The following is a 24,605-nucleotide window of genomic DNA, read 5'->3' as shown; positions in this document are numbered from 1 at the left end:
CAGCAGCTGCTGCCAGCAAGCTCCCTCCATCCAGAGCCCTGTCCTCCCCCTTCCCCCCTGCCCAGCGCTCTGTGGTGATGGGGTACAGGAGCGGGGGAGGGGGACACCCTGACATCAGCACCCACCTTTCCCACCCCCCTGCACAGCAAGCAGGAGGCACAAGGGAGAAGCTCCGAGGCAGAGGGCAGGAGCAGCACATGGCAGTGTGGGGAGGGACAGCTGAACTGCTGGCAATTGATAGCCTGCTGGGTGGCTGCCGCACAGGGAACTTAGGGGGGCTGCCGGCGCACCTTGGTTGCAAGCCCCCACCAGCTCGCTCCAACGGGCTGCTCTTCCTGCAAGCAGTGGACAAAGCAGGCAGCTGCCAAACAACGTTATAAGGGAGCATTGCGCAACTTTAAATGAGCATGTTCCCTAATAGATCAGTGATGTAACAAGGAAACAACGTTAACTGGGACAATGTTAAGTGAGGAGTTACTGTATGCAATTACATTTCTGTGAGATGCTGACGTGCCTAACTCTGTATCTGAACCTTACAGGTACTCCTGTGGTGTCGAGAATGCATAAACATCTCCATATCTATTTCACTTTACTTCCATTATGAGAATGGCCATACTGGGCTAGACCAATGGTTCATCTAGTCCAGTATCCTGTCTCCCTACAGTGGCTGGTGCCAAATGCTTCAGAAGGAATGAACAGAACATGGCAATTTATTGAGTGATCCATCCACTGTCATCCAGTTCCAACTCCTAGCAGTCAGAAGTTTAGACACACCAAGAGCATGGGGTTGCGTCCTTGACCATTTTGGCTAATAGCCATTGATGGACCTATCCTCCATGAACTTATCTGTTTTGAACCCAGTTATGCTTTTGGCCTTCACAACATTCCCTGGCAACAAGTTCCACAGGTTGACTGTGTGTTGGGTGAAGAAGTACTTCCTTATGTGTGTTAAACCTGCTGACTATTAATTTCATTGGGAGGTACTTGGTTCGTGTGTTATGTACAAGGGTAAGGAACACTGCCTGATTCACTTTTTCCACACCATTCATGATTTTATAGACCTCTGTCATATCCCTCAGTTGTTTCTTTTCCAAACTGATGAGTCCCAGTCTTTTTAATCTCTCCTCATACGGCTCTCTCCTATATGGGAGCTGTTCCATACCCCTCGTCGTTTTTGTGGCCCTTCTCTGTACTTTTTCCAATTCTGATATCTCTTTTTTTGAGATGAGGTGACTAGAACTGCATGCAATATTCAAGGTGTGGGCGTACCATGGCTTTATGATATTTTCTGTCTTATTATCTATCCCTTTCCTAATGGTTCCTAACAGTCTATTCGCTTTTTTGACTTTCGTTGCATATTGAGCAGATGTGTTCAGAGAACTATCCATGATGACTCCAGTATCTCTTTCTTGAGTGGTAACAGCTAATTTAGACCCCATCATTTTGTCTGTATAGTTGGGATTATGTTTTCCAGTATGCATTACTTTGCATTTATCAACACTGAATTTCATCTGCCGTTTTTTTGGCCAATCACCCAGTTTTGTGAGATCCCTTTGTAACTCTCTGCAGTCTGCTTTGGACTTAACTACCTTGAGTAATTTTTATATCGTCTGCAAACTTTGCCATCTCACTGTTTATCCCTTTTTCCATATCCATTTATGAATATGTTGAACAGCACTGGTCCCAGTACACATCCTTGGGAGACCCTGCTGTTTACCTCTCTCCAATGTGAAAACTGACCATTTATTCCTATCCTTTGTTTCCTGTCTTTTAACCGGTGACTGATCCATGAGAGGACCTTCCCTCTTATCCTATGACTCCTTATTTTACTTTAGAGGTTGCTGAGGAACCTTGTCAAAGGTTTTCTGGAAGTCCAAGTGCACTGTATCTACTGGATCACCCTTTTCCACATGTTTGTTGACCCCCTCAAAGAATTCTAATAGATTGGTGAGGCATGATTTCCCTTTACCAAAGCTGTGTTGACTTTTCCCCTACATATTGTATTCATCTATGTGTCTGATGATTGTTTTTTACTGTAGTTTCAACCAATTTGCCTGGTACTGAAGTTAGGCTTCTCAGCCAGTTAATGGGCAGAATCACCCCAGAGCCTTTTAAAAAAAATCGCTGTCACATTAGCTATCCACCAGTCATGTGGTACAGAGGCTGATTTAAGTAGTAGATTATAAACCACAGTTAGTAGTTCTGCCATTTCATATTGAAGTTCCTTCAGAGCTTTCAGGTGAATATTATCTGGTCCTGGGGACTTTATTGTTTAATTTATCAGTGTGTTCCTAAACCTCGTCTCTTGGCAACTTGTCTATTTCTTGTCAGCCTCCTCTGTTGACATTACTACCTGCTCCCAGCAGTTACTTTCCCTTTCCTCTCACCTCCCAATTGTTTCACACTTCCTTCTAAGTCCTTTTTGATTTTCACCCCTCAATTCTGCTCCCATGTGCTAGCTCAGTTGAGTTGACAATGTCTCTGGCCTAGTTCGCTTTGCTGGTACCATGAATAGAGGCAGGGAGCAGCAGGTCTTTGCATGTCAAATGGTGTTGATGCCCTGCTCTGCAGAGTACTTTGTAACTGTTAAAGATGAAAGGCTGACCTTACTTCTGAGCTCCAGTCCCATGCGTGTATGAGAGAGGCAGAGAGGAATAAGGCAAACATGCTAAGAAAGAAGATTAATTTAAAGCCAGGAGGACAAAGTCCAGACAGAAATTACAGCGTGTGGGTGGGTGGTGTGGGATTTTTTGTTTGCTTTTAGTTCAGTTTTTCTCAAGCCATAGAGTAAAAGGTGCTATTGCAGGCTGATGCATTAACCTTAATGAGTTGCTTATTTTGTTCACTTACAGAATCCACTTGATAGTGTTGTTCCGCTTATCAGTCAGCTGGCACTGAGGTTACTGAATGCACAAGTTTTGCACCTTTCGCATATTTGTGACATGTGATTCCTCCTTGCTATGTGACTTGGTGTCTGCATTAACCAGCCTCCCATTGTAGTGCAGCTCTTTATACGTTCACTGCTGCTCTCATCTTGTTTTAATATTTTTAACGTGTTGGAAAAATGATTTCTAGAGCAAAATAAGCTGCCTTATTGAAAATGACTAGATTTTAGAAAGCTTGAAAACTTTGTCCCAAACTCAGGTAAAAATAGGAACACCTTAACCATGACATCTATGCTTCAGAGGGCAGTTGGTATGTAACGGAGAACAAATAGTGTAAACACACAGGGAGTTTTCTAATAATAAATACACTTTAATATAGCACCTTTTACTGCCAGAGCCTCTCTGTGCTTACAAACTATAGCTCAGAGGGAAGAGTGCTCTGTAATAAATCACTAGCATTGCTTTCTGCTGCCCTTTGGGTTTTCCTAGAGAGGTCTCCCATTCAGATGCTTACCAAGCCCAGTCCTGCTTAGCTCGGCAGCCTGACATCTCAGACAAGTTCTGTGATTGCATAGACACTCCAGTCACGTCAACTGCCTGGATGTTGAGACACTTTCTGGAAGGGTATGTGGCTTCCATCTGCTGGAGGGTTTTGCCTGAATCCAAGTGAATTTGAGCACTTACCTCATTGGGTGTTGTCATGATTAAAGTAAATTGTGTTGGCTGGGATTTTCAAAGGAGTCCATGGTGGTTAGACACCCAATTCCCTTAGGCACCTTTGAAAATTCCAGCCATTATCCCTAATCTTAAACCCCAGAGAGAGTTGGTGTCAGAGCCAGGATTAGAACACAGACTCCTTTGCTGCCACTGCCATGCTAAATGCTCTACTGAGCTGTCCCTCTTGTGGTAAGAGGCCTCACTGGCTGCCCAAATGTAGCTGTAAGAGGGAGAATGAGAAAAGTCCTTTTATTATCTGTGGCAGACCAGGTGATCTCAGCTGTGACTGTTCCCCCTACCCCCCCCCCCAAAAAAAAAAGTGGCTATAGGCTAACTCTGTAAGGAAATGGGCTATAAACTTCATTTAAATAAATGATCTTTTCATGGATAAATTCCCCAAATCAGGAGTCATTGGGTGCAGTGCCAGACTTAGTAGGCCACAGTGGCTGGTTTGGGAGTGCACAAAATAAGCCACGCTAATTTCTACTCCATTAAGGAAAAGGGAAAGAATTCCTGTTTGTCACGTAGGAGCTGACATAGTGGACAGGATCAGAGCCATGATCTGTCAGGTTTAAAATATAAGCAGTGGAGAACTAAAAACAGAGTACCTGCCACTGACCATTTCAGAGCATGTTTTGGAACAAAATTTATACTTCTCTTGCCCAAATATGAAAGGGGCAAGAAAAGTGGGATGGGTGAGGAAGAACATAAGAATGGCCATACTGGGTCAGACCAAAGGTCCATCCAGCCCAGTATCCTGTCTACCAACAGTGGCCATTGCCAGGTGCCCCAGAGGGAGTGAACCTAACAGGTAATGATCAAGTGATCTCTCTCCTGCCATCCATCTCCACCCTCTGACAAACAGAGGCTAGGGACACCATTCCTTACCCATCCTGGCTAACAGCCATTAATGGCCTTAACCTCCATGAATTTATCCAGTTCTCTTGTAAACGCTGTTATAGTCCTAAAGGAAGAAGAGAGTTAATGCAGGGCTCCCGAAGGACAGCCTGTGAAGTCCTAGAATGCTTCCCTCTGATTCATGATGTATTCGATCCGGAGGAGAGCCTTGTGATTTTAGCAGGCCAGAGCCTGAGTCATGTACACCTCTTGCTGTGAATGCCCTGAGGCTAGTGTATCAGGGAGGCAAATATTATGGCTTACATGCTTCATGGTTTGTTTCTTCAAAAAGTGTGTAAATTTCTATGCAAATTAATGCGAGTGTCTGACTTGGAGAACATTGCTAATGTGACTCTCAGTCTTGGTCTAGGCACTCTTGATCTAATGGGCTGGGCTCTGGGGACAGATGCACCAGCCCCATTTACAGGAGAAAGAATTACTGCAGCTTTGAAGAGCCTAAGAAAAAGTACTCAATGGCTGCATGATCTTTCCTCATTCCCAGCACCCTCCTTTGAGAAGGGGCACAACTGTGTGTTCACATTCCACACTCTGACTTCCCACTTGTCCATCCTGGCTATCTTGATGGCTTTATGTCAGGAGGGCTCAGTGGTTTGCAGGTTTTGATTGTTCTGCCATGTTGTGCCTTGTTCTTTTCCTTTCCTCACCTCTGTCTCTATCTTTTCCCCCTCTCTGTTCCTCTTTTTTCTGTCTCGTTTTTACAGGCTATTTCCACTATGTCACTGATTTCTGAACCCTCCCTGGAGCTGCTTTCCAGCCCCACAAATCCAGACTCAATCGACACTCCTCCCGGTACAGTTCTGCTGCCCCAGTCAAAACACCATGGGACAGGCCACAGCAAGGACCTACCGGCCTTGCTGGCACCTGCCACCTTGGAAGTCCTTCATATTGAAGAAGGAAGCAGCGCTGCAGTTGCAGCTATTCCAGGACGTTCTGCCACCACTCCGCAGCTCCCCTCTGTGGCTCAGATGGGTCAATCACTTCCAGAGGACTTTGCTATTTCTGCTCCTTTGGGGGATCATATGCTTTCTTTGAGCTCAGTCAGGCTGAGCAAAAAGTCAGATCCTCCTAGAGAGATGTCCCAGTCCATGATATCCTCCAAGATGGAATCTCTGTCTGTTCCTTCTAATGCAGAGGCCCACAGTCAGGGGCTTGATGAGGCAAAAGCCACTGAAAAGAAGCATAGAACTGAGACCAAGCTCACAACTGTTCCTGTTTCTAGCCCGAGCATAACCACCCAAGTGAAGATGCAGACACCCAAGGAGTCAGCGCAGCAGGCAATTTTCAAGGATAATTCAGCCTTTCCTTCCCAGAAGGATGGAAAAATGGAAGCAGCTTTAGATCAGTTGTGGGCTCTGGAGCTATCTGAACTTATACCAGAGCTATATTCTGAGAATGACCATGTCTTGCAGTCAGCATGTGAACCTGCTATTGTGGCTGTGGACCGGTGGGATGTCTTCCCAGACACTAAAGGCCAGTTAGGTCTTGGAGCAGAACAAGGACAGAAGCAGGATGCTGAAATTGAGAATGAAAGCAGGACAGATGACTCTCCTGATATGGCTAAAAAGAGGCAGAGCAGAGAGAGAACTCCTAGGAAAGGTGGCCCTGCTAAGAGCAAGCCAGGAGAAGACTGGGAAAGAGAGCAAGTCAGAAGCTCAACAGTCACTCCAGAAACAGCTGAAAATGTTTGGAAAGATGAATCGGATCTGCTGTCTGTCTCCAAGCCACCTATTGAGCGGATTTCTGCATCAGGCCAGGCAGGCATTGAGTGAATGCAGGAGTGGGCAGGTCCTAGCCAGCCGCCTGTGCATGGTGTGAATGCATATTTGGGCTCTTCCGGAGCAGTCTGATAGCTTACTCCAGACTAACGGCATGCTGTTCTGGAGTGCTTGGAGTCACTGTAATGACAGCTGCATGGCGCACAGGTCTGAGACCCTCTACTCTAGCAGCAGTTTTGTGGTACCTTTTGCATGTGGATCAGTGATTGGCTGCTTGTGCAGCATAGAACATGAATAGCAACCATAATCTGCAGGCTGTCTCATAGCTAGAATGGGGCAAGTGCATGATCCACAGAGGTCTCTGAAGAGCAAAGTGCTGTTCCACAGTGATGGAGCGATTTGCTAATGACTGCCCAGACTTGGGATGGCAACTCCTCTTCCCTGCTGGCTTAGATCTGAGCCTGTTAAGGTATTGACACGGGAGCCCCTAGGGTCCTTCCAGCACTAGAAATGCTGTTGCATCCCAGAATCCTCTGTGCTGGGCAATTTTATTTACCCCAGAACTGTGCAGGGGAAGGGTGAAAAAGAGGCTGACATGGATCACTGTGGTGTTAGGGAAACCATAACACGTAATGGGGTGATCTTGTTGAACTGTGACCTTGTACCTCAAATCATGGCTTTGTGCTGGTTAATCTCTCTTCATTTTGTTGCCGGAGTTCTTTTCGGCTGCTATGACCGGCCTGGCTGGGATTTTCCTTGCACTGAGTCACTGCTCTGGGCTCTGCCAAGAGGAACTTTGGCACTGTGCAGTAAATACCATCACTCTTCCTGCTCACAGTTGTCACTAATAGTTTGGGTTTGTGCTGCTGCATCTTGGGGCTTGGTGTTGCATAGCTCTTTTCATGCTGAAACTGTCACCTTGTCATTCAGATAAAATCTGTAATTGAGAGGACAAAAGAGACCTTAAATGTGCACCCAATGTATCGTGAGCGCTCACCGAGGCGGAAGGTAGGGCCAGTCATATTTCACAAGACTGTGTCGCAGGATCGCTTGATTGAAGAGCTGCAAGACAGACTGGGCATCAGCAAACAGGAAGAGGAGGAATGGAAAAGCCAGGAAGACTGGCTGACTGAGGGGGTCATTGTCACCGCCAGGCCACAGAGGAAGCAGCAGGATGGTGGACAGCAAGTACAGAAGGTAGAGAGCAAACTCTGTACTAGGGTATTCCCCTAGTGTGGGACACTAGGGTGTCCCTCTGCTCATAATCTAGGAGCAGATTGGTCTCTAATGGAGATGTAGAGTAGGAGGTGGGCGTGACAGGTCTCTTGAGAGTCCTGGGATAGTTTTGGAATCTGACTCCTCTGTCCTAGCACTGTTCCCTTTTCAGATCAGCTAGGAAATCCAAATCCCAGCGATGTAGGAATTGGAGTAAGCAATCTCTTGGGAGAGCAGTGTTATCTGATGGGAAGTCTAACGCTGTCTAAGGTCAGGCATTGAAGTGAGGTTTATTTTCATTCCACAGTGGGAAGCTCAGTCAATAAGCAGACTTTATTTCTTTCTTTTATTTGGCAACATAGGGGTGTATGATGTTTTTAGATGCAAGATAAGGAACCTGCCCTGAAGTGCTTATAGCTAGGCAGGTGTTACTAGGTGCCTTGTCCTTGAGAATCTGGCACTTCCTCAAAGAAGGTCTGTCGAAAATGGCACCATGGTCTCTATTTCTGTTTGGCTACAGCAGTGAGGTTGGCCTGCTTGCCACTCTGTGTTCTGACGTGAAAGGAAGACTATTTTGAAAGGAAAGTATAGAAGTGCTAGGTAGTGAGTGCCGTGTTACCATCTGTTTCATGCTGCCTGTCCTTCTGATGCAGGAAGTGCTTCTCGGTTCGTCTCCAGATTTGTTCACCTTTCTCCCTTCTTTCTTTCTAGATTATAATTCCTCCAGAATCCCCCCTGCCCATGAGAAGAACAGTCTCTGTGCCAGCTTCTCCTCCACTCCAGCATCCCAAAGAAGCTGCCAAGATTTTCCCAGCCAAAGCTTCTTCCTCTTCTCACCCTATTCCCTCTCCACTCCCTCCACCCCCTCCTCCATTCCCACCACAATCTTCCTATGTACGCTCTGCTGCTGCTTCTAGTCCAGTCTCCTGCTACTTCAGCTTGCCTCCCCAGCCTCTGTTCCAGTGGGAGACTTCTTCTGATGACTACCAGGAACTCTCTGTGGTGGGCACTCCTCCCTCTGAAGATTATAGATTCCTCCATTCTCCCCAAGCCCAGATTCCTCCTGCCATGCTGACTGAGCCAGTGGTAGCGTCTTCTTCTGCCAAGACACTATCTTCTGTTGGCTGTCAGACTGATGAAGATCCATTCTTCCCACCGATGCAGGCATGCTTTTCCTCATGCTCTTCTTTTAACAGAGCAATTACAAGTCTGAGTCCAGCACTTCTGGCCTGTTGGCTCTTTAGGTAGACTGTTTGGGTAAAGGCTGGTACTAGGCTCAGAAGATGAGTTTAGTGCTGCCAATGGCTGATTTTCTATCAGATGTGTCCCTTTATAGCTGTGTGAGGTGCACATGCATGGAACGATACAGATCCTGTGTCCGTTTGCTGGCCACATACATGCGGCATTGGGAATGGACCATGATCTTTGTTTCTCTCCATTGAACTGAAGGAATCACGTTCATTAGTTAGGGCCCAATACTCCCCTCCACAGTGTGGCACTGAGGGAAGGGGAGAAAAATGTGGAAGAGCCTGAGAACCAGAAGAGGCTGAACAGTGATTCCACATGCCCCTGAACCCCATCCATGGGGACACTGCTTAGCTGCAATTCTATGGGGTTTGGGGTGTAGTGCAGAGGCAATAAATAGTTGCTCTGGATGTTCTGCTGCCTAAACCCAGGGAGAATACTGCTAGAAAAGCGTAGGAAGACTCAGTACCTGAGCAGGCCTGATTCCATCCATTATAGGTAGTGACCCTCATACACACAAGCCAGTGCAGTACAGCTTCAGTCTCCACAGGCACCAATCCATCAAGGAAGCTCCTCTGCATCATGAATTGTTGTCATACTTTGCAGGTGATCCCTACTCCGCTGCTGGTCCAACACACCAATCCACTTGCTGCTCGGCCACCCCTCACAACGCCCACCCATGAGAAGGCAGGATACCCTTTCTGTTTCCCCTCTCAGCATGGTGTGCTGTTAAGGCCAGAGGGATGTGATTCTGGCACAGTCCTCTGAGCTGTTCCTAGAGGTCCTGTGGCTATGAATGCTGGATTGTTGTTTTTTCTATGCATGGTCTGCTGTTTACGGGTGTGTTGCTGAACCTGACAGCAGTGGCAGACTTTTTAAATTAGGGCAGGAATTTGGAAGGCCTTTGCATGAGCATTTCTAGCACACGAGTGTGGTGTGCATTCGTAGTGTTCCTAAAGGGGCTGTGCTCATGAGTTTCTCTACAAAGTGCAGGCATTGGGTGTGTACCCCTGGATGTGTGTGTGTGTAATATTTCCAAAAGGAACTGCATCCCTTGGCTGGTAAGAATGCAGTACCTGTACCACCAGTAAAGGTCAAGTCCATGTTGTCCTGCCCTGAGATGTCAGTGGCTGCACTGAAGTTAGCTGAGGCAGGCTGGTCCCTGGGGCAGGGAGGGAAGTGTCACTATGAATTCCATTCATTGCCATCCTCTCTGCAAGTGGCACTTCTCTTCTCATTTGTCTGTTTCTTGTCGGTTTCGGCACCCCCTGTCCAATGGCCACAGGCCCCTGGCCAGGATGAGGAAGCATGTGGCTCCCTGTGCCCCTCTGTTGCATCATATGGGCACCCACACATTTGTATTGTTACCTTTTTTGTGGGTTGGCTCTGAAGTGCTCCAGGGATCAGACTAGGAAAGGTGCTGATGCTAGAGAAAAACCAGCTTCAGAGAAACCTGGGTGTAAGGGCAGGAGATAAGAGCTACTAGATACATAAACACGTCCACCCACCCCCATTTTCTATACACTTGAGTTATGATCAGTCTAGATTCGCTGGTCTAATTTTTAGAGGTGCTGAACGTCCCCAATTCACTGTACTCTGCACCTCTCAGGATCAGGCCCCTGACTGCCCTGCAGTTTAGAGAGGGAGAATCCTAAACTCTGTGTCTGGCAAGATGTTCCCTCCCCATAACACTGTCTTGGGGAATTTGCACTGTAGGTATAAATGACAAATGCTTGTGTGCCTGTGTATCAGATCCACAGGGTCTGGTCTATGTCTCAGCCTGTAACCAGTCTTTTTGGGCTGACCCCTTTCATGTGCCGGGCCCCAAGGACTCACCCAGTTCCACAGGGGCAAGACTCCACAGACTCCGAAACTGGGCTTTTGGGCACCAGCAATCCCTGTTTCCCTCCATGGCTCCCTGCAGCAAATCCGGCAGAGCCAGACTCCTGTGGGAGGTGTGTCCTTCGCTCCTTCAGAGTGCAGTGTTCCCAGTACTAGTGACGGTAGGGAGCCTTTTCAAAACAGCGTATTGGTCAGCTGGGGTACAGAATCTGAAAGTCGTTAGGGGTGAGCACAGAGAAGCAAAGATTAAGACACAGTTCAGTGTGGCCAGCCAAGCTGCTGTGGAATCATTTTGTCTCTGTCTCTATCCTGTTGTCTTTGGTTTTAGGTGCGGTGTGTGTGCTGTGTCTCTGTGAGAACAGCTCATACAACAGCCACCTGATATCTTTCCTCTTTGTCTGTCTGCACATAGGACAGCTGAAGAGCTATGGGCAGAGACTGCAGAAATTCCCTGAGGACTGTACAGTGCTTGCCTAACAATCCCGGGGCCTTTGCTCTGCTTCCCTGTAGAGAAGTGGGGGGGAAATCTCCATCCTCTTGGCTGTTGGTCGCTAGGTGTGACTGTCCCAGGGATTGGAGGTTCCATTGTCTCTTCCGATCCTCCACTCACATGTGTAGACTTCATTCAGCTTGTTTTGACTCTAGTTTCCAGCAAGGCTGCTGAGTCAACACCACATCCCTTCCCTTTACACTCAATGCAAAGCCCGGTGAGAAACTGAGACACACATAGGAATCATGGAAATATTACAAAAATGTCCTCGTTCATCACAGCATAGAATAGGAGTTTGAGGGTTGGACGGACTAGAGAGAGGCCTTTATGTTCAGTGTGCGCTTCATGGTGCTGGACTGCTAGAACCAGCTGTCTGAGGAGAGGGGTCAGGGGGATAGTAGGAAGGAGGTGCATTTATGTTCCATTAGGAGCTGAGTGCTGCTGATCTCTTGAGTCCCAGCATGCTGGTTAGGCATGATGGGGTAAAGTATGCGTGTGGTATGCGGCTTCTGACGAACAAATGGAAACCAGTGTTAGTACTTGACTAGCTTATATGGACAGTGTCTAATGCCAGTAGCTACAGGAGGGTGGGTGACACTCCCTGTGTGTGCAGTGGAAGGGGCCCTTTCAGTAAAACCAGGGCTGTAGGGCACTTCAGCATGTGTCCGTTCCCTTTGGCACTCCACGGTAGTCTAACAGTACAAGTGCTGGGATGTTAGGTTGCTTCAGTCCTTCCACCCTGCACCTTTTTCACAAATATTATTAGCGTTATGGCCGTGTCATTTCACTTTTAACAGCGACATGACATAATGTCCTACAATAAATCCACCCAAAAGGTCCCTTCAGGAAACGGCTCAGTGGAGATCTCTAAACCTGACCACCACCATTGCGCTGCAGGGTCAAGTAAAATAACCTACGCTTTACTGTGTAACAGGACGTGAACTCTGAGTCACATGGAGATGAGTATCCAAACATAAAGAGCAAAGTCCTGCACACTTCCTCTCTCCTCTTCCCTACTTCCTCTTGAGGTTAGAATACTAAAGAAAATAGATCTGTTTTCTCCCCCGCACCCCCCAACCACCCCCAGTGGAAAACAGGGTTCAAAGTTAAGTATTCATTGAGGTGATTCCCAAAGTGGGCTTCCAAAGACCTTTCTTATCCCCTCTCCACATTCCCTCCTGTAAATCTCTCATGTGGATCGTGCAGTGTTTGCTGGCCTACCACCTCCTCCCCATGCACTACTGATGTGCTGCCACATCTGCAGGTAAAGCGACAGGTGATTCTTTGAATGCTCCCCACCTTCCCTCACTTCTTCCATTGCAGCCTTTAGTGAATCTGGGGAGTGGGGTCAGAGCTATCCAAAAGGGCACAGAAGAGAGAGCAAAACTATGCCAAAGGAAAAGGGGGGAAATACCCTGAAAAGAACAGACAAGAAGTGTGGGAGGGTGAGAAGGAGACTGTAGAGGAGAGGAGAGACTGGAGAGACAGCAACAACTGTGTGTGACAGGGAAGGGGAGACAGTTTGGGAACCACTCAGAGAGCATGTCTCTGCCTTTGTAAGCCAGCCAGGAACCTATGAGGTAAAGGGAAGATCTCCGTGGAGGCTCTATTGGAAAAAATTCTTGTGGCCTTCTAGTAATCTCTGCTTTATTGGGAGGGCAAGGAGGCCAAATCTCCACCCCTCCACACTCTGATGTTCTAGCTCCTGGGGTCTCTGGGTAAGCCACACTTTTGTCACAACCCCATTGTAACAAGGGTGCATCTCTGCCCCTCGTCCTGATTCTCACTGCCTTCTGTAGACACATTAGCCTCTCCAGAGCAAGTTCTGGTCTGTCCATATGCAGGACAGCTGAAGAGCTGTGGGCAGAGGGTTGGATCATTTGATGACTACCTGTTCTGTTCATTCCCTCTGGGGCACCTGGCATTGGCCACTGTCGGAAGACAGGATACTGGGCTAGATGGACCTTTGGTCTGACTCAGTATGGCTGTTCTTATGTTCAGAGACTGCAGAAATCCCTGAGGAGCTGTACAGTGCTTGTCTTACAGTCTCTGGGTTTTTTCTTTGCAGTTCATGGCCCAGGGGAAAGCTGGGGGCAGCTCCCCTCCGTCTGCACCTCCAAAACCTGGCAGCCAGTTGGACAGTATGTTGGGAAGCCTCCAGTCTGACCTGAACAAACTGGGAGTAGCTACTGTTGCCAAAGGTGTTTGTGGAGCCTGCAAGAAACCAATTGCTGGTCAGGTAAGTCTAAGGCACCATCTTGTTGCTAAGCCTTGGGCTACAGCAAGGAGTAACTGGGAGGGCTGTATCATGAGGCTGAAGGGACTGGCGATGCTGAAGAAACTGAAGTACTCTATTTATCCACTGGCCAGGTACGCTGTAAGCTCCTCCAGTGACCTCTACCCTGCCCTTGAGGGACTGCCCTCTCCTGAGATGATAGGTAATTCAGTTTTCATGCTACCCCAGTCCAGGGCTCACTTGAGTAGTAGAACGTGTAGTTAGTGCCAAACTCTGCCTGGTGTGTTGTCACGTGAGTTGCCACAGCAAAGAAGTAGAGTCGTCCCCCATAACCGCTCCATCTTCCCTGCAGGTCGTCACAGCCATGGGGAAAACCTGGCACCCGGAGCACTTTGTTTGCACCCACTGCCAGGAGGAAATCGGGTCACGCAACTTCTTTGAACGCGACGGTCAGCCCTACTGTGAGAAGGACTATCATAATCTCTTCTCCCCTCGCTGCTACTACTGCAACGGGCCGATCCTTGATGTGAGTCCCTGAGCCAGCGCGTGTCAGTAGGAGTGTCTCTCTTGGCCATGCACGGTGGAGTCTGGTTCTGTACAGTCAAGTAGAAAAGCACACGTCCATCTATCCCTGATAACTCCTCTCTTGTAGTTTTGGGACCCCTATTCTTCCTTCACCCTAGTGCTGTAGGGGAAATAATTGGACCCAGTGCAGCTATCTCCCTCCATCTGCTGTAAGGTCCTGCAATGAGAGGGCAGGTTCTACTGAAATAGATTTGCCTCTATTGCAACTCTACTGAACTCAGTATTAGGATCGATCTATTGTCATTGCAGTAAGGAGCTCCAGGTTTTTCCCAATGGGATACCATAGTAAGAGGCATTCCTCCCGAGTTTCGAGTACTGCAAGGGACTGTGCCCCCTTCCCCCACCCCCCGTGGGGGGCCAGAGGAAAGGAGTGGTGTGTCTGACCTTGTTAGGGTAAAGGGGGGGATTGAATCCCCAAGGAGGGGGCTTAGCTCAGCTCTTTAAGCACGTTTGATTTTTGCTGCACTCAGCACTGGCGTTTGAGTGCTCACTGTTTGTGGTTTCTCCCAAACAGAAAGTGGTGACAGCCCTGGACAGGACATGGCACCCAGAACACTTCTTTTGTGCGCAGTGTGGAGCTTTCTTTGGACCTGAAGGTACTATTGGTTTGTGCAGAGAGAAGCCACTCTGGTGAAGCAAGTAAGGGATGGGAATGGAGGCAACGTAAGGGGCTGTGATGGGTCCTTTTCATAGAGCAGTGGTCCCCAAACTGTGGGGCAGGTTTGGGGGGAGTGGCAGGGCCCTGTCCAGCCCCCATAGAGGGTGGGGAGGAAGCGCCAAACCCGCTCTGCCCCCAGCTAAGGCCCTGTCCTCTGGCGCTTGGCCTGGCTGTGGCTCCGTACCCAACCGCAGCCCTGGCTGCCACCCGTACTATGCTCCGGGGCCGGCTGTGGCTGCCCTCTGGGCCCAGCCCTGGCTCGGCTCCGCCCGTGCTCCGGGCTCAGCTCCGGCCCCGCCCGATCCTTGGCCCCCGACTGTGGCCCAGCTGCAACTCCACTCCCGGCCGGAGCTCCAGCCCCATCCTCGCCCACCTTACCCTGTCCACGCCTCCCTCCAGGAGTCGCGGCCCCGCTCCCAACCGCAGCTCTGGGGAGTGGGGCGTGGACAGGGATAAGAAGGGGCATGACATGAAAAGTGTGGGGACTACTGTCATAGAGGAAGCAATGTAGAAAACTGGGGGTATGAGGGTAGAGACGGACTGTGGCATTACTTAGTGGATGGGGATCCCAGCCACCCTGTTAACCCCATCGAGTCTGGCTAGGTGTTCCCACAAATGAAGGTCACAGGCTGATGCTGTCTGGCTCTGTTTTTCCCTTGTGTCCTTGGCAGGATTTCATGAGAAGGATGGCAAAGCCTATTGCCGCAAGGATTACTTTGACATGTTCGCTCCAAAGTGTGGGGGCTGCGCCCGGGCCATCCTGGAAAATTACATCTCTGCCTTGAATACCCTGTGGCACCCTGAGTGCTTTGTCTGTCGGGTAAGAGAGCCTGTGCTGCCCCACTGTCACCTGACCCCTCTCCCAGTTCCCGTAGGTGGGTGTCTGGTGGTTACCTCGATCAGAACAAGGGATCTGTGCCAGCACAGGACAGCCAGCCCCACAAAATACATAGCGTGATAGTCACCAAGCACCCTCTTGCTTCTCTGCCTGTTTCCATTAAATTCCCTAGGGGCTTAATTCCCTCCCCCATAGCCACAGTTATGGGTTTCTGCAGTAGTTCACTGAGAAGCACAGAATGTTTCCAGTGGCTTCTTAGTAATAGTGAGCTAAGCTTTCTAAGCACTCCGCCTCAGCACCCTGATTTGAGGAGCTTCCTCGTGTGCTCACTCTGGAAATGTAAACTTAATGAGACTGACCTATTTGGACCAACTTGGAAACAAATGAAATAGCTGTAAACTGAATATGCTGTTGCATAGTGAACTGTAATGCTGCAGAATAAATACTTAGCACGTCTTCAAAGAGCCTTGCAAATATTTACCCATCTCCCAGAAGCATTGTAAAGATTAATATCAGCCACGTGTTACCAGGACTGAGGCAGAAAGGCGGAGTTCAGAATGAGGGTCAGAACACGAGTTCCTGTTTCAAATCTTGTGCTCAGACCACTAGTCTGCTTTCCTCTGCTGCAGAGCAGCCAGCATGAAAGGAGTTGGCTGAAGCTGTCCGTTTGAAACTCCATCACTCGAAGGCCCCTGTGAATAGAAATTCTAGCAGCCTCTTGTAGGCAGCGGACCAGCTCCGCCCTTGCCTGGACCTGGGTTCAGGCTTTTCTTCTGCTCAGGAGATGTTGCTTGGCATTCTTCATGCTGCTGCCTGTTTGTGGGGCCCGCAACTTTTGGGCGGATTCTGTCTTTCTGTTGTTAAAGTAAGGCCAATTTCTAGTGTTTATTTTCAAATGGAGGTGGATGGGTCAGTAGTCTCAGCATCAGGCTCCCAGGGACCTGCTGCCTTTCAATGCTGCAGGCAAATGGAGTTCCTTGCAGTTCACGGTGTGTGAACATGCATGGATATGCACTTACTGTGGCTGCACTCTGCTGGATGCCTGCATGCAGGGCTCAGTTTGCATTTGCCTGTGACTAAATAGATGTCCAACCATGAGTGCACATGCAGTCATGTGAATGTCCCCTAGGGAGGAAGGATGGTCATGAAGCTCAAGTACAAAACTAGGACTCAGGACATCTGACTTCTGTTCTTGACTTTGCTGCTGACTCATCGTGTGACCCTGGGCAAGTCCCTGAATGGCTGTATACCTCAGTTTCCCCATCTGTAAAATGGGGGGAATTCCTCCTAAAGTCCCATGACTGTAGTGAAGGTACATCCATTAATGTCTGGGAGGGGCTTAGACAGTGATAACCATTATGGAGAGATGGGTGCCTATTAAAAAATTGGTCTCTAACAGCTTCTCTTCAAAGACATTAAAGACCCAGTATCACTTTTGTAAGGGTATGGACTTGTCCCTAGGGTCCTTAGCCAAAATTTCTCCCCCCTCCACATTTCTCCAGTGGCTGTCACCCTCCACCTGCCACTGTATTTCAGTGGTGAAGTGACTCTTGTATGTGTATAGTTTGGGGATGCATGGAGAAGGAGGGTGCTGTACCCAGGGAAAATGCATAATATCTGGCATTCTATATGGGTAATTAAAAAAAACAGCTGGCTGTCACCTTCTTTTTCATTAATATGAGCGTAAGCAGGGCAGATACAGCTAAAGAAATTAAAACCAGCCCAGTGTGACAAGGTAAAAGGTGCCCCTGATGCTGATGCCCTGGAGCATAAGGAATTCCAGGAGAGCCTGGGTTCCCTATCACCTGGGTGAGCTGGGGTGGGTGGGGTGATAAATGCTGCTGTTGTGGCAGCTGTCTGTGCGGATGGGGGTGTTCTCTTCCCTCCTGAGAGGCTCTGGTGTTGCTTACCAAGTGTTCTCAGTAGTTTTGCTCTTGGGTTTGGATTTTCTTTGTGTTAATAAAGCCAGCCTGGAGTAAAGGGACATGAACTATAGTTGAGGGCTTTATTTTCCCTCCCAGTTTCTGTATCTGCCCTGCTTGCGCTCAGTAACCCTGTCTCTGCTGGGCACCGATCAGTCTTTGCAGTAGTACTTCTGCAGCCCCCTTCCCCTTTCTGCTGGATGAAGATGACTCACCCTGCCCACTTCCTGCAGGAGGCAGCTAGGCATGGCAGGCGAAGGCATGGATTGTGGAGTTGCCTGTGTCCCCAGCTTGCCATATCAATCTGTTCCCTTTTGCTTCCTCCTCCTGCAGGAATGTTTCACGCCGTTCATCAACGGCAGCTTCTTTGAGCATGATGGGCAGCCCTACTGTGAGGTGCATTATCACGAACGCCGCGGCTCGCTGTGTTCCGGCTGCCAGAAGCCCATCACGGGACGCTGCATCACTGCCATGGCCAAGAAATTTCACCCAGAACACTTTGTCTGTGCCTTCTGCCTCAAGCAGCTCAACAAAGGAACCTTCAAGGAACAGAATGACAAGCCCTACTGTCAGAACTGCTTCCTCAAACTCTTCTGCTAGACTCATCCTAGCTGGGAACGGGGCATCTTTCTGCCACTCACTAGGCAGCCAAGTCTCTCTGAGCATTACTGTGATTTAGAAACCTTACCAGGGCCGGGGGGGAGGGAAAAGGGGAAGGGTGTGGGATGCTAACTGCTGCTCTAGAGAGACAGTGGATCCAGGGAGACCAGATGGACCATTAAACTGGAAATGCCCATGCTGTGCTTCAGCGGGGAGATGCTGAGCCCCATCATTAAAGTGTTGTATGATCGTTGACAGCCGAGAGGAGCCTGAGGCTCTAGCGAGGAGACGCCTTTCTCAAGGAGAGGGCTGGATAAAGCCAGCCTTGAGTCAGCTCTCCCTGAGCCAACATGTGACACTTCCAAATAAAAGTGTCCTTGGCTTCGCTGGGGCATTGAAATGCTGTGTGACCCAGGCAGTAGCTCCGCTCCTGCACAGCAAAGGCCATGCTGTGACCTCTGCATTGCCTGGGCTGTGCCTGGTCGAGTCCTGGGACACACAGGATTTACTAAGATTACAGCAGCAGCCCCCGAAGCTGGAAAGACCCTGCAGTGGAGTCTTTCCAGTTCAGTAACACTGCAGGGAAGTGATGCCACTTATTTTTTGGAAAGGGGGAGTCGGGGGTTAGTCTGTTTTTCTAGTTTGTGATTCTCTCCCCCTCCTCAACGCACTGGGGCGGAGGGGGTGGAAGAAAACCCCCTCCCTGCTTGAATGGAGTGTCCCATTTTGTGCAGGACACCCCCAGCTCTCCAGGAGTGGTTAGGGCAAATGCTCCTAATTCTGCTGCTCCGGGGTGAGAGAGGACGAGACTGGCACCAATTCATTTTAAAAGAAAATGCAGAGAAATTTGAGGGCCCAGCCCTCCCCTCTGAGTGAATGTAGCTTATGCTGTATGTCTGGCCTGCATTTTACTAAGGAAAGGGCCTGAAAAGCCCCTCTAGGATTTTTTAAAAAGCAAGGAAAAAATAAAGCTACAGACTTCATATTCCTTGTTCATCTTCCTCTCTGCTCTTTGCTGAGCAGGCCTGCAGTCCCTTCTCTTTGATACTGTTCTGTTCCTTGCTCTTGATAAACATGTTCTACCGAGAATCTCTCGAGCAATAACCTTTTATATTGACTGTTACTGGTCTAACAAGTCCCTGAGATCTGGTGTGTGTGACACTTGGAGTTTTGCTATCGAACTGAATACTGTATGCTTTGATAAAAACTGTGGATTTCTACACTGAGGTTTGAATTCCTAACTAATTTTCTTTTAATCCTCTTATACAGAAATTGGTTTTGATGTGATTTTAAGAAAGCTACTTTTATATCTCAAACTGTGCTGTTCTAAGCAGTGTACCAGTTGTGCTGGTTACTGTATCTGTAACCTCAATGCTTGGGTTTAACCAACTATTAACATGAAGTATTTTCTTTTTATTGGGGGTTGGGAGGGCTCTGGGTTTTGCAGGGGAAGGGAACGTGACTTGTATTTTTTTTCTAGCACAAGCAGGTGAGCTGTGAATAGCTCTTTTAATTTTCACAGATCACCTGGAAAGTTTATTTTGTAACCTGTAAACTGCTGTATTTGACTTACCTGCCTTTCTCCCAAAGCCCAACTTCCAGGGTAATAAAGTGAGTCTTAATTCAGTGCCACACGCTGCAAGATGGAGAACTCAAAGTCCACCCTCATAGTTTTATTCCTCTTCAGCCATCAGAAATTAGAGCAGAGGGTTAACTCGGGAAGGTGAGTCCTCCCCGTAGGTGGGAAGGATTGTCCTGGGGCTAAAGAAAAGGGCTGGGAGTCAGGAGACCTGGAATCTGTTCCTGATTCTGCCACGGACTTGGTGTGTAACCTTGGGCCAGTCACTTAACCACTCTGTGCCTCAGTTTCCCCATCTGCAAAATGGGGTAGTATTCCCGCCTTGTAGGATTTTGAGGTTTGGTTCATATTTGTCAAAGGCCTTCAGAAGCAGGGTGCTGTAGAAGGGCAAAGGATTGTGTGTTAGAAACAACCCTACAGTGTTCTACATTAATGGCCAAAGTGGTGCAGTGAGAAGTGGGTTTTAAAATATGACTCTAGAATATTATAGACCTTTGATTATTAAGGCGTGCAACATTAGGGTGGTTATAGTCTTCAACATGGAAAAGGCATAGGGAGTTCTGGGATTAACTGTGTAAGAAACAAACCCTCACTTTAACAGAAGGATCCTAGCTTACTATTTTAAATAACCTTGTCTCGATACTTCAGTACCCCACTTGAATAAGTGGAACTGTTTTTCACTGGTTTCCCATACAAATGAGCCTCAGGCTGTGGTTGTGAAAGCAGGGTTTTGTGGAACAAGTGGTAAAACAAAAAGTTACTCTAGCTGGACTGAGCACAGCTTTTGGAAAGTTCACAAGGCAAGAAACTGTCTAAACTGTCACTTTGGATTTGAAATTAGTTTGATTTAAAATTGGGATTTCTGAGCTTCCTGCTGAAACTGACACTTGTTCTGACTCTGCTGGTTGGGAGAACGGTCCTGTGTCCAATGCACAGGATTGGGAGTGGCTCTGCCATTGCATTTCTGTGTGATACTGAGTGAGTTTATAACCTGTGCCTCAGTTTCCTTACCTGTGAAATGGGGATAATACTTAACCTACCTCACTGGGGTGTTGAGGCTTAATTCACTGATATTTCTGAAGGGCTTTGAGATCCTTGGAGGGAAGGTGCTGTAGAAGGGGAAAATCTTGTTACAGTATCCCAATGTCAGAGCAAAACAGTTTCATCCCCTTTTAATAATGGTTTAATAGTCTCCATGACCATTACTGCCTTAGCAAAATGTTGAGAGCTTTCCTGATAAATTGGGATTTAAACTGGTTTGGGGATAGGTCCTATGCTCATTGTTGCCTCCAAATGTTACTTTCCCTCGAGATGGCTGCTGCGAGTAGGAGGGCCAGAAATACCCATTTCACATTTCCTAATTTCAAGTACAGTTTAGACTTGAACATTTGAGATGCTGTACAGAGCAAACTGGGGAAAGGGCTGTGTTAAGATTGCCCTGGGTGATTTGCAGGCATACTTCACGGATACTGATGGTGCTAAAGTGCAGACCAGCAAGTTGTACTAGCACTGTTGCAGGTCCGAGGACATGTCCCAAGGAGTGGTTAGGAGAGGGTTTAGGAGGGGTTAGGCAAGAATGTGCCTTTGGAAGGCTGAGACGGGTTATTCAGGCTTAAACTGGACACAGGAGGCAGGTGTGTACAGTACAAAACCTCTGAGGAGCTAAAGGACTGCGCTTGCAGAGGCCTTGCCGCTGCCCATTCAGAGGCAAGTTAAGCTCTAGATACACCTGTTTCTTTGACAGGTTTTGTGCTGGGGTTACTGTAGTGCTGTCTTTCAAGGCCTTAGTGCTCTGTTTACAATGATCTCCTAATCTGATGAACTCTTGCAGTGCAATCAAAGAGCTGTCAGACAAGGTGGGTCTCAATCAAATCACGCCCCGAATAGCTTGGGGGGGGGATTTCCCTCTGGGTCGACAGTTATTTCATTTGTTTTCCCTTGTAAACTTCTAACTCTGCTTTTTCCATTTAAAATTCCTGTGATTATGCTAATAAAATTTTACCATTATTTTCACTTGACTTGGTTCCAGTCATTTCTAATCTTGTGGAAATGGTTCAAAGCATCTGTCGCTCCTCTTGCCTTTCATCATGGAGAAACCAAAGGCCACACTGGCAAGAGCTGAGGAGGGTGATGTTTATTAGAACGATTTCTGCCTTAGCCTGGACAGGGCCAAAGTGCACATCTAGCATGGACAGGGCAGAGATGTAAAACTGAAGGTGCTAAAACAGAAACTGTCACTTGTGCAATAAGCAGATGTGAATCCTGACACACTCACTTCATCCTTCTCAGCCCCCTGCCTCAGCACAATACGCTGGTGTTGCCACACCCTCGTGCAATGCAATAACTGCCCGGACACTGGGTCATGAAGAGTGCTAATACCCTCAGGTCGTTCTCAACCTTTGCATGGTGACAGCAGCTGGAAATCACAACCTACATTTAAACCCCCTGGACTGCATAGTAACCTTCCTGATGCACCTCTGTGTGAAGCACTTGAAATCATGCCACTGATTATTCCACCTAACACCACAGATGTATAGGCTGTTTGCAGTAATAACAATTAAAAAAAAACCCCACATGCCTGAACAGAAAATGTCATCCCTGTCCTAAAGAGCTCACAGTCTAAAGGGACTTATACAGGCCAATGCCAGTAGCACAAGAAAAAGACAATAGGGTTTGGCTCTGGGACTTTGACCTTCACAAGGAATGATCACCAAGAAGCAAATGAAAACAAGGCTTTGGGCATGAACCTGGTCCTGTGTACAATAATGTAGTAAAAGGTCAATAGAAAGCTGCTGTTAATCAAGAAAAAAATCTGTACCCTTCATGGAGACTGGAGTTAACTCCCAGTTTGCATGTGGAGGAACTGGTCTGATTTCCGATTTCTGAGCAGAGGGCATGTGAAGAAAATGAAGTGGCCTTTATAGATCTGAGTCCTAAACTGATTTATTAAAAGCCCCCAGATCCCGCACCACAGCATACAAGCAGCGTCTGGATGGCAGGCGGCAGTACAACAGCAGGAAATTCTAATTAAAATTCTCTCAAGCTGGTTAATCCTAAACCCTTGTGTGCTGTGCGCATGAAATCCAAAAGTTGACAGGAATGCAGTGTTAAAGCCCGCGACTTAGAACTTCAATTCACAATTTAAGAAGTTAAGGATTCTCCTAGCACTATTAACTGGGTCCTGTTATGAGCACAAAATATTTTCCGGATTTTTTTTTCCTGGTTAAACATGTAGCTGACTGTAATTGCTGTTTTTGGTTTAGCACATACACAGGGCCACAAACCACCCACCTCGTTCCTTTTTGCCTGGCTTGGAGTAACAAAATATGTTCCTTTAAACAAAAAAAATTACTTTGTGGAAAAGACTAAAATGTCACCTTCCCCAGTTCTTGCTTTCACGCCTGCCATTTCCTCCTGCCCCCAATAACACAGTGGGACGGTTAGGGCTGGAGAGAGGATTTGACGGTTATTTCATAGCGATGGTTGCAAACTCCCTCATGTTAAGAGTCTCAGCAACAGCCTCTTTGGACAGAAATCATGAGCATTGTTCAGTCTCCACATTCCATTTAGTTCTCGGCCTCCCTGCTTAGGCTGGGCTAGTCCATTATGCCAGCTGGAATATGGTGACCTGTGATGTTGACAGCTGGGGACTAGGAACTTGATTCAGACCTACCAACTCATTCCGCTGGCCCCAAGCCAACAAGTAGATGGCAGAGACTTTCAGTGGTTAATGACCATTCTAAGTAGTTTTCGCTAACGCTTTCTCCTTTCTTGACTTGCTGCACCCCAGTTTCCAGCATAATTCTCCCTTCCCATTAACACAGGACCACGGAGTGCAGCGTCCTGCCGTGGTGGTGGTGGTGTTGGTGGTGTCATTGACTACCATGCTGACTATTTACCGAATTCCCCAAGCTAGAGAACCAGAACTTGTGTGCCTCCCTCTCTGCTGCTGGCTGAGTGGCGTGGATCAATCAGCCATTGAGGTTAGGTGGGTCTTCCAGAGAGGGGAGAGGCTACTAGTTGTCTCTCCTGCTATTTGTGCTGAAGGCTGGGGCTACTAGCTAATGGGGCTGGGAGTGATTTGACCTCCATATTCTGCCAGAACCTGGCCATCTGCCTAGAGCTAGTTTACATATGTGACGCTCTGTACCTTGGGGGAACACCCTACACCCCCACCATGTTCATCTTTATAAAATGATTGTGTGGTATCCAATGCAAAGTTTGTTATGTCGGGTGTCTTCGGAAGGCTCATGATGCACTGAGCATGGTTGTTATAGTGATGTGATAGTAATTGTTACAGTAATGTTATAGTAAGGTTATAAGTTATAATTTCATATGTATAGTTTGAGGCTGAAAATGTGTCCTCCTGGCTTAAAGCAAGCCCAGGCAAAAACTCTCCAAGAACAGAGAGGCAGTTCACACCTTTTCAGGGCATGGATGGGACAAACCCAGCCCAGCCTCACAGGAACAATGGACACTGGCTTAGGCAGCAACAAAAGAATCTGTTACGCCCTCGAGGGAGTCACCCCCTTCCTTTGGGCAGTTTGGGACTGCGATGAGGTAATGCTCACCTGACTCTGAAGGGGGGTGGGGCAAAGCCCAGAGGGAAGAAAGGACTTGATAAAAGGGAGAGACATTTTGCCATGCTCTCTCTTCCACCTACATCTACAGACACCACCAAGCGACTGAAATGCTGATCAAAGGGGAGAGCCTGGCTGAAGGGCAACCAACCAGCCTGTGGTGAGAAGCATCTAAGTTTGTAAGGACATTGAAAATGTTAAGATCAGCTTAGAATGTGTTTTGCTTTTATTTCATTTGACCAAATCTGACTTCTTATGCTTTGACTTATAATCACTAATAAATCTGTTTGTTTATCCTATCTGAAGCAGTGTGTTTGGTTTGAAGTGTATCAGAGGCTCCCCTTGGGATAACAAGCCTGGTACATATCAATTTCTTTGTTAAACTGATGAACTTAGATAAGCTTGCAGCATCCAGTGGGCATAACTGGACACTGCAAGATGGAGGTTCCTAGGGTTGTATCTGGGACCGGAGATGTTGGCTAGTGTCATTTGGTTGCAAGTAGCTGGGAGCAGCTTACATGCCAGAGGCTGTGCGTGAACAACCCACGAATGGGGGTTCTCACGGCAGAGCAGGGTAAGG

General features: G+C 47.9%; 1 protein-coding gene and 1 long non-coding RNA gene across 2 annotated transcripts in view; one reads left to right on the top strand and one right to left on the bottom strand.

Moving 5' to 3' along the window:
• The window catches only part of PXN (paxillin), a 64,637-nt gene extending 43,179 nt beyond the window's left edge, over nucleotides 1-21,458 (top strand). The window contains exons 7-11 of the mRNA XM_048822295.2: nucleotides 13,096-13,266; nucleotides 13,616-13,789; nucleotides 14,363-14,444; nucleotides 15,178-15,326; nucleotides 17,600-21,458. Coding sequence (XP_048678252.1) covers nucleotides 13,096-13,266; nucleotides 13,616-13,789; nucleotides 14,363-14,444; nucleotides 15,178-15,326; nucleotides 17,600-17,866 — 843 coding nt within the window. The 3' untranslated portion in view covers nucleotides 17,867-21,458. The remainder of the gene's footprint in view (nucleotides 1-13,095; nucleotides 13,267-13,615; nucleotides 13,790-14,362; nucleotides 14,445-15,177; nucleotides 15,327-17,599) is intronic.
• LOC125623238 (uncharacterized) lies at nucleotides 15,751-17,605 on the bottom strand. The gene is made up of 2 exons (XR_007352926.2): nucleotides 17,482-17,605; nucleotides 15,751-16,469 (listed from the first exon to the last, which is right to left on the bottom strand). It is a non-coding gene; the product is annotated as an uncharacterized LOC125623238 (long non-coding RNA).
• Nucleotides 21,459-24,605: the final 3,147 nt, after the last annotated feature.

The sequence above is a fragment of the Caretta caretta genome, chromosome 15 (assembly GCF_965140235.1).
Source record: "Caretta caretta isolate rCarCar2 chromosome 15, rCarCar1.hap1, whole genome shotgun sequence".
Taxonomy (NCBI): Eukaryota; Metazoa; Chordata; order Testudines; family Cheloniidae; genus Caretta; species Caretta caretta.
Note: the sequence above shows the minus strand (reverse complement) of the source record. Positions and strands in the feature narration are given on the sequence as shown.